The 14,104-nt window shown below is 44.4% G+C and overlaps 1 protein-coding gene across 3 annotated transcripts in view; it reads left to right on the top strand.

The window, feature by feature from the left end:
• LOC144799112 (uncharacterized protein F13E9.13, mitochondrial-like) overlaps window positions 1-14,104 on the top strand; it is a 142,767-nt gene that overhangs the window by 114,145 nt on the left and 14,518 nt on the right. For all 3 annotated transcript variants that reach the window (XM_078670308.1, XM_078670307.1, XM_078670306.1), the window contains one exon: window positions 11,151-11,278. In XM_078670308.1, coding sequence (XP_078526434.1) covers window positions 11,151-11,278 — 128 coding nt within the window. The remainder of the gene's footprint in view (window positions 1-11,150; window positions 11,279-14,104) is intronic.

Here is a 14,104-nt window from a genome sequence, read left to right as displayed (position 1 = left end):
GCAAATCAGGATGTAATTGCAGTAAAATACACAAAATTATAAATGAAAAAATAGTGTAGAGAAAGTACCTTAAAATGAAACAGCTATGCAAGCACAAATCTAACATGCAAACACAAAATGAGATGCCTTAAATCCCTCCCCTTTAATTTTCTGATTAATGCAGATATCATACTGTGCGTCACATCACTCATAAACACTACTTCCGACGTTGATTAAAATAAGTGAAGGTGTCACTCCATAATTAGTGTACCACAGACGTTTTTGAACTGCACCAACTTAAAATTGACAAAGCCAGGGGGTCTCAAACAAAGATCAAGGACAAAGAGAGAGTTAAGACTAGAAATGAGCCTGACGCACTTCACACCTTGGAATCAGAAAACATTATTGAATTACCAGACCATGCAGAGGCAGTTTTCACAAAGAAGAATAGCGCTGTCCTGAAAGCTAACTGAAACTCAACTGTATTGAAGTGAAAATATGGATGAGAGTAAAAGGAGCCCTGGAAAATGCTATAACACCGCCCATGTTTTGCACCAAGCGAGTGAGACCTAAGATGACGATCTTCAAGGGCGTTTTGGGTTTGAGAGTTCTCCCTCTCTACGGTAACCCCCATCCAAGACGGTTTACTGTGCAAATGGTGCCATTCTGATTTTATAACACAACCTTCTAATTACAGTGGCATAAAGCTATAGATTTCAAAGAAACTCAGAATATTTCAAAAGTTCAGGCTCTGATACAGTACCCAGAAGCATTATGCCACAAGAGCAGAAAATTAAATATATGTCCATAAGAAAAATGATCAGATACACTACCAGACTGACCAAACAATACGTCACAAAGCGTGGCAAAGAGAGTGACACAGGAGATACCAAACTTCAAGCAGCTTTGCAACCACACAAACACTTTGAGCACCATTGCAACATACAGGCCTGAATTCTGGGGCAAGTTTCATGTTCCTTTGTGCATGTCACGTTATACCAGCATGGCGACATTCCCACATCGGCATTGCCTTCTTTCCTAGGCAGGTTTGGTTCCAGCCAAAGATAGGCACACTAGTCCGCTGCCACTTAATGTCATTCACAAAAACTTCACTTAGTTTTTTTTATTGCTGGAGATCATTTCTGAATTATCTGTACCTTTCACCATATAACTTGGCGAGGGAACCCATGCTTCTACATCTTCAGTGGCCCACTGCCTTCAACATCCCAGCCACCAGGTTTGCCACACCACATACATTTATGTCCTTCACTGTGGGTTTTTTCAGACCCCACAACTTTTCAAACTGTGGCCTTTCACTTGTTAAAAGCATTGTTAACTTTCATCTTCCTGTGTAATAGTCTAGCTGATAGATCATCTTAATGTTGATTTTACATTGCTCACAATCTTCTAGCTCAGTGTTTCCAAAATTTTGAATGGCACAACCACGTTTTCATATAGTAAACATTTTCCTGCTCCCTGCATTTTCTATATTACCAAGTTGATTATGACTTGCATGATCAGGCTCAATCAGTCTTTTACCAAGGCCACTGGGTTCCTGAGCTGCCGCCGGTCCTTCTGATTAGAGCAGCTATAGTTCCAGCAGGCCCATACCAGTGCTCATAATTAGGGCTCCCGGTTTTGTGATATTTATTTTTTTAAGATTTCCTTCTGTATTTAGCCATATTTCTTTTTTGCCCATCTTATTGGTATTTATCCATATTTATTTTGTGTTTTGAGAATAAATAGTCATAAAATGGTATATTTCTACATTTATTTACCTCTCACACATGCCCTTATTTATTTATTTATTTTTAACAAACTTTGTTGAATTTTTTCATAAGATCATATTCATCCAATTGGCACCCGTACCAATACATTAGCGTACCTTTGCAGTTATCATTTGCGATTGTTACACTTGCCCTTATAAGTGGATGCCTGTCACGTTTTAGCAAATAAAGAAGCCACATATAACATAAAACAACACCCGTACATATTAGCATTATATTCAAAATATATGATAACATATATCTTTATTTAAGGAAATCTCATCCTGTTTTTTTTTTTAACTCACTATGCTATCTATCGCTTTGCCTGGAGTTAATGAAAGACAGCATAGAGAGTCTCTCATAAGAAGCACAATTTTCTCAATGTTTCCGCTTTTAAAAATAAATACGAACAGGAAGCGCAATGTTTTCTCTGTATTTATCTGTAAAAATCTGTAAAAACTGTAAACTGGGAGCCTTACTCATAACATAGTTTGGCATATGGTCTAATCATTTGTTAGATACCAAACCTAATTTAAGCTGTAACTCATGAATAGATGACGGTGAGTTACTTTACAGTGGCCCTTTTTCCAAAGAGCTCTTCAACATATGAAGGAACTCCCCAACCCCAGCTCCAACACCAACGACATTCCACCCTCGCAAGACCTGTGCGACTCCCTAGCCACCTTCTTCCATCGTAAAATCGCTGACATCCACCACAGCTTCAACGTCACGACCGCCCCAACAACCACCGAGAGCTCCATCCCCACGGACACCATCCGCACCGACCCCCTGCTCGCCTGGATCAACATAAACAACAACAACACCATCAAAATCATGAACACCATCCACTCCGGATCTCCGTCAAACCCATGCCCACGCCACATCTTCAACAAAGCCAGCACCACCATCGCACCCCATCTCCGGATAGCCATCAACATCTCCTTCAAGACAGCAACCTTCCCGGAGAGCTGGAAGCACGCCGAGATCAACGCCTTACTCAAGAAACCCAAGGCTGACCCCCAAGGACCTCGAGAACTTCCGGCCCATCTCCCTGCTCCCGTTTCTGGTGAAGGTCTTCGAGAACAGACAACTGACACGCTACCTCAAGGAGAACCGCATCCTGGACCTATCCCAGTCCGGGTTCCGCAGCAACCACAGCACCGAAACTTCCCTCATTGCCGCCACGAATGACATTAGGGCCCTGCTGGAGAACAGAGAAACTGCGGCCCTCATCCTCCTCGACTTGTCACCCGCCTTCGACACTGTCTGCTACTGCACCCTACTCACACGCCTCCACGACGCTGGGATCCAAGACAAGGCTCTGGACTTGACCACCTCCTTCCTCTCCGGCAGAACCCAGAGCGTCCGCCTCCCCCTTTCCGTTCCGAAGCCATCGAGATGATCAGCGGCGTACCCCAGGGCTCTTCCCTCAGCCCAACACTGTTTAACATCTACGGATGTACGTTGTTACAACGCAGGTTGTAACAACGCATACCTTTACCACGCGGCCGCTACAACGGAAGTCGTTACCACGACTTGCGTTGGAGGGTGCGGATTTAGGATTTTTATAATTTTATATTCCAACACCAGTCCCCGTGGATACTAGGGAAGGTGTTGGAATATACATTTATAAAATTCCTTATCCCACAGCGCCCTCCAGCGCAAGTCGTGGTAACGACTTGCGTTGTAACGGCCGCGTGGTAAAGGTACCGCGTTGTAAAAAATTTGTGGTAAACGTTGTTTACCACATCTACATGGCACCGCTCGCTCACGTCACCCGACTGCCTGACCTCAACATCATCTCCTACGCCGACGACACCCAACTGATCCTCTCCCTAACCAAGGACCACCACACCGCCAAAACCAACCTCCACAAAGGAATGAAAGCCGTCGCGGAGTGGATGAAGAACAGCCGACTGAAGCTAAACTCGGACAATATGGAAGTCCTCATCCTCAGCTCCACCCCCTCAGCCTGGGACGATTCCTGGTGGCCGACCGCACTGGGAACAGCCCCAACACCCACCAACCACGCACCAACCTAGGGTTCATCTGAGACTCTACTCTCTACATGACAAAGCAGGTCAACACCGTCTTGTCCTCCTGCTTCAACACCCTCCGCATGCTCCATAATATCTACAGGTGGATCCCCACTTAAACAAGATGAACTGTCACCCAGGCCCTTGTCAGCAGCAGACTACGGAAACGCCTTCTACGCAGGAGCCTCGGCCAAACTCCTGAAACGACTCCAGCACATTCAAAACGCCTTTGCTCGTCTGATCCTCGACAACCCTCGCTGCATCCACATCACACCCCACCTGCGAGACCTGCACTGGCTCCCCGTCAACCAGAGGATCACCTTCAAGCTCCTCACCCAGGCACACAAGGCACTTCACAACACCGGACCAACATACCTCAACAGACAACTCCGCTTCTACACCCCCAACCTCCATGCTCCGCTCCACTCTGCCGCCCTTGCCCTCGCCACAGTCCCTCGCAATTGAAGAGCGACCTCCGGCGGCAGATCGGTCTCCCACCTCACCGGCAAGACCTGGAAGACCCTCCCCACCCTCCTACAGCACACCCAGGACCTGCTAACCTTCAGAAGACTCCTCAAGACCTGGCTATTCGAGCAGTAGCAGCATCCCCCCCAGCACCTTGAGACCCTCACGGGTGAGTAGTGCGCTTTACAAATGTCCTGATTGATTGATTGATTTCCTTACCTCAGATACATGTCAGATGTCAAAGAAGGGCATGAGGTGCTCCTTCCTATTAACGTTGAAATGAACACATACAATCCTTATGTAACGTGATATATGTTTTAACAGTCCTTTAATTATTTGGCTTTTCCCTCATTCCAAAATATATATGCTGTAAACATGTGAAAACAAAATGTACTGATACTCTATACCAGGTGTCTCCAACCAGTCGATCGCGAGCTACCAGTAGCTCACAGAAACCTTCAGAGTAGCTCCCAGCGCTGAGTTCATTGTTAATTAACAACTGCAATAAATAAGTGTTGTGTTTTCCTTTTAAAGTTAAGGAAAGGCTATGTTTATTTCACATTATTGTGAGGCTGCAGATAGCCAAGCCTAATAATGAGCAGTGCCTCACTCAGATTTGTGGCCCATGTGGGTCACTGAGGTTCAGAACTGAAGCGCTGGGGTATTTAAATCTTAAATAAAAGTTGTTCTCAACCCAACAATGTTGGAGCATGAGAACAAAATGATATTTCTGAATGCTTTTAAATGAATGAAAATTAAAATGAAGAGTTAACTTAATCATCAAGTTAGCTCTTCATTTTATTTTTCTCCCTTTTTAAGGTGTCACATTTACAAACAGCAGGCATCTTGCTCCTTGTGACTGGTAGACACAGTGCCATATTTATAACCGAAAACTACAGTCGTTTTTTTTTTTTTAAATGGGAGAAATTTAAAGTGCAGAAACATTTTTCCATGAAACATTGTCTTAATGTTTTTTTCTACTTTAATATAAGTCAATTGAGTCCTAATATTTCATGAAGCATGTTTTCTCACTTTAAATTCCACACATTTAAACAAATGACTGTATTTTTCTATTTAAATTATGGCACCATGTCTGCAGGCCACTGGGAGTAACATGCCTGCTGTGTGTAAAGAGACTTTGCCATAGGTGGAAATTAAAATGTTGCGGGCAGGCATCTTTCTCCCAGTGGCTGTAGATACTCTGCCGTATTTATAACTGAAAAAACTACTATCTGTTTTTAAATGGGAGAAATTAAAATTGTAGAAAAATGTTCCATCAAGTTGTGAAAAATGTTCCTTATTACAAACGTTTTTGTAGAACATTTTTCTGCATGTTACGTTTCTCCCATTAAAAAAAATGATTATATGTTTGTGTTGTACATGCAGCAGTGCTACATATGGCGAATGGTATGTTCTGAACCGCAAGTACATAAGACACAGGCTCTCAATCACTCATACACATATATCCCATTTATTCACACACACGTTCATTCATCCACACAGACCATGCACTTACTGATGCACATGGCAGCCCTACCATAGTACCCCTAGTTACAAAAATGTTTTCAATGGCTTAGGTTTAAAGCCAATGAAGCTTGACGAGGGGGTTTCTGGTAACAATGTAGGAGTAACTTAGCCTCCATGTGCTCATAACAATTTTTTACTGATAATAAATAGCTCTCATTACAGAAAAGGTTGGAGACCCTTGCTCTATACTGTTGTCTCGTTTCAGATAAAATGTATCACATAGATTGCACCAGTACCTGTGCAATGTTAAAACTTTAATGATTACATAGATTCCACTAATACATTTTTGGCACAATATTTGGACCGAACCACCAGTGAAGAATTACATTTTTGCACTGGTCAGCTAATGTTTCTTGTTTATTAACAGCTTGATATCATGCCTAAAAGGCAATACAATTAATACACACGCATAATACAAACAAGCATTTACAATGCAACGGTCTCGCCTTTGCAAAAGTTAGAGCTATTGGCATTGTAAATGACAACATTTTTATTTATTTATTTATTTTTTATTTTAGTAGTTTTGTATAGCGCTGGCTGGACCCAAGGGTATCAGAGCGCTTCACAACATATATAGCAAATGACATAATGAGCAGACTGAAACTCAAACATACATAATCTGTTGGTAGAATGATTGTATCCAGAAGCTATTTTGGTCCGCAGCCTTGATGTCAGACTTGGAATTTTGTTAAAGCTGGAGTGACAGATCGGGGCAGTCCAGGGTCTCTCAGGTCCCTCGAGTACGGTCGAGGAAGAAGTCTTTGAGGAGCCTCTTGAATTTTGAAAATGAGGAGATTATTCTGATGTGGAGAGGAATGGAGTTCCAGATTTTGGGAGCGTTGCCAGCAAAAGATTTAGCTGTAGTTCTGAGCTTGCGCGATTTGGGCGGGATGAGCAGTAGAGAGCTGGAGCTCCTTAGGTTTCTGGACTGGCCTGCCCTATTGAGTTTGGCGGCCAGGTATTCTGGTTTACCTGTGTGCAGGGCTTTGTGCGTGATGCAGGCTGTTCTGAAACTGGCTCGTAACTCCACTGGGAGCCATCTGAGTTCTTTGAGGGCTGGAGAGATGTGCTCAAATTTCTTAATTCCAGAGACCATTCTTGCTGCTGCGTTGAGTGTCGTCTTTAGGGGGGCAAGGTGGGATTTTGCTGTCCCTGTCAGGGTCGCAATTCCATAGTCTATTCTGGAGAGGACTAGAGCCTGGGTGGCCTGTTGAAGGTCTTTGGGTGGAAGGAAGGGTTTTATTTTGTATAGTAGTTTAAGGTTGAGAAAAGCACCTTTAGCAGATTTTGAGATGTGTTTCTTCATGTCGAGTTTTGGATCTAGGGTGATCCCAAGAGATTTCACCGAGTCTGCTAGGGAAAGGTTACCATTTAGGGCATGGATGGCTTTGAGCCATTCTTTGATTTGAGAGTTATCATCTTTGTTGGAAATAAGTAGTATTTCTGTTTTGTCTTGGTTCAATTTCAAGTGATTGGTTGAGAGCCAGTCTTGTATCTCCTTGAGCGTGTTGTTTAGTCTCTGGATGTCCTCAATAGAGGTCGTTTCCAGATACAGCTGCGTGTCGTCCGCATATAGGTGAAAGGGGATGTTGGATTTTCTGAGTAGAGAGGTGAGGGGTTCGATATAGATGTTGAAGAGCTGTGGGGAGAGAACAGACCCTTGAGGAACACCTCTGATGACCGGGTGTAGGTCAGATTCGAAGTTTTTGATTTTTATTCTCTGTGATCGGTTGTGAAGAAAGGAGGAGAACTATTGGAGGACTGTCTCTTGCAGACCAGCTCTTTCTTGAAGGACCCTTAGCAGTAGATTGTGGTTGACTGTATCGAATGCAGCCGATAGGTCAAGGAGGATGAGAAGGCAGCATTGATCCGAGTCGAGTGATTTGCGTAGGTCGTCTATGACGTTGAGGATTGCAGATTCAGTGCTGCATCCCTTTCTGAATCCTGATTGGAGGGGATCTAGAAGCTTGATGTTTTCAAGGTGAAGGGTTAGCTGAGGGAGGACACATCTTTCCATTATTTTGGCCAAAAAAGGAAGGTTCGAGACCGGTCTGAAATTATTTAAATCTTCTGTGTCTAGACCTGGCTTCTTTAATAGTGGTGTGACTTGTCCTACCTTAAGGCAGTCTGGAACGGATCCAGAGTTCAAAGAGCTATTGATGATCTTGCACCATATTGGAGCTAGGACTTGCTTTAGGTGTTTGGTCAGAAGAGGCGGTAGCTGGTCCAGGGAGTGTGCTGAGGGCTGGCTTTGGAGATTAGATTGACTATCTCTGCTTCCTGGATGAGAGTGAATGATGACCACTCTTGTGGAGATTTTATGGAGGCGTTGACAAGGTTTTTGGGCGTATTGATCTCATTGACGGAGGTGGGGGTTGAGCCCAATGCTAGGTCTATCTTGGCGATTTTGTCGTTAAAGAAGGTTGCGAAGCTGTCGCATCGAGCTCTGGATGCTTGAGTTAAGGGGGGAGTAGGTTTGGAGGTCTGATTCTTGATGATGTTGAAAACCTCTTTAGGCCGTTTTTTTTGCGTTATCTAGTGCAGAACGGAAGAAATCTGACTTTTTATTCTTGATATGATTTTTGTACATCCTGCGGGCTGCTTGGAGTTGGTCACGGTGGAGGGTTGAGGGATCATTCCTCCATGTTCTTTCAGCAGCTCTTAGTTGGTTTTGAAAACAGATAAATAAATGGCATTGTGATTTATAATGCCAATAGCTTAATCTCTCGCGAATGCGAGACCAATTGCATTTGCAATGCAATAGTTGTGTATTTACTCGAGTTTGAGCTATTGACATTGCAAATAACAATGCGTTTTATTTATGTTTCAAACACACACACACACACAGCCACACTCACACAGAGCCACACACACTGAGCCACACACACACGCAGAGCCACACACACAGAGCTACACACACACACACACACAGAGCCACACACACACAGAGCCACACACACAGAGCTACACACACAGCCACACACACACAGAGCCCCACACACACAGAGCCAGACACACACACACAACACCAAGCCACCACCTTTCTTTCTGTGACTGTCGCACTCTAATTTTCTGGTGGAAGGGCTTTCTCAAACAGTAATCTAGCCATGTTTAACTTTTTTTCCAAGAAACAAAGTTCTAGTTAGATTCTGTGGCGGGGCTTGTGTGGAGCGTCACTGCGCGACAATGGGGGGGGGCGCAGCATACTACGTGAAATAAAAACAGGACTAGGCAGTCCACGCGGATATTGCCCCCTAATAAACAAGTCAATTCGGATAAGGAGTGTTGATAGTGCAACAGATCATTGTGGTGCTGTTTTTACAGAATATAAAATGGTGTTAAATTCAAAATCTTACTCATGTTTTAGTTTTGCAGTTACAATGTTTCACATTTCTCTGGGGGAAATGTCAGCTGTCCATTTACAAATGGTGTTCAATGGTTCAGCTTGGGGGTGAGCAAGAAAAAAATTGATTGGGTAATTAAAAGTGCAAGCGATATAATCAATAAACACTATCAGACACCGACAGCCAGCCACGAGAGGGAAATTAAATCAGTAACCATCACACATCAATAACCGGCTACAAACAGCAGCTGAAACCAGGCTAACGCCTGTACCAATACAGCGGATGTCCAAAGCCTTGTCTGCCAGCAAACGGCCCAGTGGTGACCATTTGTAACTGGGAATTTTCAAGAAAGGAAAGAGCTCGTCTGATTATGTTATTTAAAATGTATAAACTGTTGATTTGGCCCGATTTGCAATTTGGCACGTTGCTGCAATTTCTAATTTTGATGTCGTCATCCCAAGACGTGTCCTGTAGCCAGAGTTTTACATCACTTTTCGGAAAAGGAAAATGACAGATTCCCTGGATGAAGTAAGGGGCACGGCTACCACTGGTGCAGCGGGTGCAGTGGCACCGGGGCCCATTGAACCTGGATAATATCTGTATATACTACCCCAAGCGCAGTCTAAATGGACATATTGTGAAGGCTTCTTGTGGGGTAAGGGTCGTGTCTCTGTCCTCAGAGCATTTATTGCGGACCTGATGTCTCTTCGCGCCTGTGTAGTCTCGCTAAAATAGTGTTTTCGAAAGGTCTCTTTTCTCTGAGGTCTCTCTCTGTATCCAGGGTCTGCAGCTGCTTGGGTGCAGTCTCAATAAAAACGTCTCGTCCGTAGCTGGTAGTGCTCCCCCCAGGTTCAGGAGGTCTCCTGCCCCACAGCAGTCTCACGAATACTCTCTTTGGCGTCGCCATATTTTAGAGTTCTTTCTTCCGGCTCTAAGTGTCTGTTCTCCTAGGGACTGCGCATCTTTGCTCCCAGAGGCCGCTCCATGATGTCTCATGGGCTCCCTGAATGTGGTCTCTTTCTCAGGGCCCACTCTCTTCTATCGGGCTCGAGATACGTTTTGTAACCACGCTGCCTCCTGATAGAACCGTTTAGAGGTTTATGTTCCCAGTGATGTCTCTTTTCTGTTGTAGGGTCATTGGCATGGAGGCTTTTCTCAGGGCCTGTTCTTTGAGATGTATGATGTCTCTTCTCCCATGTTCTAGTCACTCTCTAGCGCACTTTGTCTTTAGATGGGATGTCCCTTTTCTCGACGTCTCTTGTTCCAGGCCCAGCCTGGGAGCAGATCTTCGGTTCCAGGAATCCATCACCACAAACAAGCAACAAGAAAAAACAAGCGCTTACTGGTGGCGTAAAAGGTTCATTATCTTCTGTATGGGGCGAAAAAGATGGCTCCATAAAGAAGACTAGAAACCCTTTACTCCACCAGTAAGTCAAGTAAGCCAGTCTGAAAAGGACGGGGCTTAAAAAGAAAGAAGAACGTCACTAGGACCTCTTCTCCAATGGCTGGCCACCGTTTAGCACGAACGGTGACACCAGCCAATAGAAAAGAGGGGTGGGGCTTAACGTCGCTAGTGAAACTCACTCTACATCATTAAATCTCGCCAGCTCGACTGCGCATATGCGCAGTCTTTCGCAGGCCGAGACCTAAAAACACAGATCTTATTTAAAAACTTATACTTTTCCAACAAAATATTTTTTTGTTTCTAATATGCTTTACTCGCCCACATACAAGCATTTAAAATCAGCAAGCAGTTTTAACCACTGTCATGCAATGTGTCAAAACATTTAAAATCTCTCCTATTTCATCATAAAACAACAAACCTTAACCCCCCTACCACAGTCAGCTGATGTAAATACGGTCCCTGCACTCATCAGGCGGTGCAGATGTTGGTGGAAAATTGCACAAGCACAACCTTTGTAATTCAGAAATGTTTGTCATGAAATCCGTGCACAGTGTCCTTTCTACAAGCAGATGCTGTTATGGTACCCCTTGCCTGTAATAATATATTAGCCGGATTTCTGTTTGTGCAGCGCTCATGCCCTCACTGCAGATGTTAGTTTATCGGAGACTGCAAAGGCTGCTGAATTTTTTCTCGCTGATGGGATCATACTGACTGGAGCTGCCACAGGGATTCAAGCAAACCCCGAAGAAGTTAAAGGTAAGAGCTTTGAGAAAGGGAAGGCTGCAGACTAGTGGGCAGTCCTAAGAATATATTTCTAAGAAGCTAAATAATACAGTTGAGTTTTGAGGTTAGAACATTGTTATCATACAACTGTTTTAGAGCAGAAGAAGCACCCTCCAAAAATCCAAATAGCTGGAAGAAGCCAGGAGTTAATTTGATTGATAATTCATTCTCTAAGGCAATTTATATTATTATTATTATTATTATTGTAAACAAAAGAATTTGCAGATGATTGGTCCTGTGGATTTTATATACCGATTCCCCTCCCCTGTGAGGAGGTCTCTTCACAACTTCATTCAATCAATCAATCAGAGTTCTTGTAGAGCGCGCTACTTACCCGTGAGGGTCTCAAGGCGCTGAGGGGAGGAGGGGGGGTGCTGCTACTGCTCGAAGAGCCCGGTCTTGAGGAGTCTTCTGAAGGCGAGTATGTCTTGGGTCTGACGTATGTGGGTAGGGAGGGTGTTCCAGGTCTTGGCGGCGAGGTGGGAGAAGGATCTGCTGCCGGAGGTCGTTCGTTGGATGCGGGGGACAGCGGCGGAGCGGAGCTGGCGGGTGAGGGTGTAGAAGTTGAGTCTTCTGTTAAGGTAGGCTGGTCCGGCGTTGTGAAGAGCTTTGTGTACGTGGGTGAGGAGCTTGAAGTTGATCCTCTTTTTGACGGGGATTCAGTGTAGGTCTCTCAGGTGGGGGGTGATGTGGCTGTGGCGGGGGACGTTGACGATCAGCCCGGGCGGAGACGTTTTGGATGCGTTGTAGTCATCATAGGTGTTTGGCTGGGATTCCTGCGTAGAATGCGTTGCCATAGTCCAGTCTGCTGCTGACGAGGGCCTGTGTCACCATTCTTCTTGTTTCGGTCGGGATCCACTTGTAGATCCTGCAGAGCATGCGGAGGGTGTTGTAGCAGGAGGAGGAGACGGCGTTGACCTGCTTAGCCATGTAGAGGGAGGAGTCGAGGATGAATCCTAGGTTGCGTGCATGGTCGGTGGGTGTTGGTGCTGTTCCCAGTGTGGTCGGCCACCAGGAGTCGTCCCAGGCTGAGGGTGTGGGTCCGAGAATGAGTACCTCCGTCTAGTCCTAGTTCAGCTTCAGATGGCTGATCCTCATCCAGTCGGTGACGGCCTTTATTCCCTCGTGGAGGTTGGTTTTGGCGGTGTGTGGGTCCTTGGTGAGGGAAAGGATGAGCTGGACAGATTGTGACTTCCCACCTCCAGTGCATCTCTGGGTGATGACTTGAAGCCTTTTTTCGTGAAGGGTTGATTATGCCATTCTTAATCTGTACACTCTTCCTATCTCAACAGATATTTCAAAGTACTTTACTTCTTCACCTGTCCAAAAACTATTGAGAACATTCTGGAATCATTCAGGTCTTACTAATTTAAAATCATAAAGCGAGCCGACAACATATGGCCATCTCATTTGATTGGATTTACATATTATCATAGAGTAGTTCACAAAAAGTGTCATATATAGTTGTGTAATTTCTCATGCAGTCATTAGTCATGAGCACATCTAGAGTTGGAACTCTTTTTCTTTTCCAGAACTGGTTTCATCACCCGTGAGCTTTGGCTGTGGTCCTTCTGGCTTTGTCTTTTACGTATTTATACTCCTACAGGCTGTTTCTACCCTGAGCTGTGAGCTAATCATAGGTTTCCCTCCAAGCATCCGAGTTCACCTGTAGTTGATACTGTACTGCAGCTTATAGTCTACTTCAACTTTGAGAATTCTACTTGAGGCACATTTCTCTCTCTTTGAAAAACTGACCTTCTCAGTCAACAACCAACTTTCCCTTTCTTCCTGTGTCAAGGCTGTGTTTATTCCTTTATAATGAGGAGGAACATTTGGCGTGGGTCAATTCTGTCATTTATGTTGTATAGTCTTGATACCATCTCTGTGATCAAATCCTAAACCTTTACCACTTACAGTCTGCAAACATTCCTGCTTACCCATATACACTGTCAACACTACTTCCGGGTCCATGAAGGCAGCTACAGCATAACGCGAAACAGTGAGGAATGGAGCGTGAGCCCCCTCGAAGCCTTCCATAGACCCGAAGGAAGTGTTCCAACTCAACACTTCAGGTACATTGAGACCGTAAACAAGAAAAGAAACAGGTTGACAATTTCCCTTCTTTTGTTTCTTGTTTTGAGTTTGCAATAATTATTGTAGACCCCCACCACTCCTGGTCCTGAAGAAAGCCCGTAAGTCTGAATCCCAGCAACAGGGCTGAAACATGTCGGCAATTTTTATTTCACTAAATGCTAGTGCGCTCTGAATTCCTAAATTTTCGATAGAACGCACATCTACAGCATTCCCCAATTAGGGGCTACCCGAATCCAGATTAAATAAAGTTCGAAACCTGGCTGTACGGGTATTTTTAATTCACACTTTGTCCACATTACTGGGTCACTACTGTTTTTAAACCATGGGTAAGATCCTCCTGGTGGAGGCTGCATATCCAAAACGAACCCCATGATTATGCACACACGTGTCTTATAGCGTAGAACAAAGATATACCGCTACCCAGACTCACCCAACACGTGCATGAGGGTTTTTTTACTGGAGACATAACACCCGAGTCTTGCATACCTTGGTTTATGCAGGACAAGTGATCCTTTCCCATTGATTAGTTGTACCCATATACACTGTCAACACTTTCTCATCTGAAGCTCCTTCATCTTTCATTTGACGGCTAATGCACGTGGAATCACAGAAAGGCAGAAAAGCAATGGTAAATAATTCACTACAACAATCACATGAAGTTTAAAAGATGACATACAGTGGAGACTGGAAGGGGGTTGTTATTGG

Source organism: Lissotriton helveticus, chromosome 12 (assembly GCF_964261635.1).
Source record: "Lissotriton helveticus chromosome 12, aLisHel1.1, whole genome shotgun sequence".
NCBI classification, from domain to species: domain Eukaryota; kingdom Metazoa; phylum Chordata; class Amphibia; order Caudata; family Salamandridae; genus Lissotriton; species Lissotriton helveticus.
This window is presented reverse-complemented; position numbering and strand designations above follow the sequence as displayed.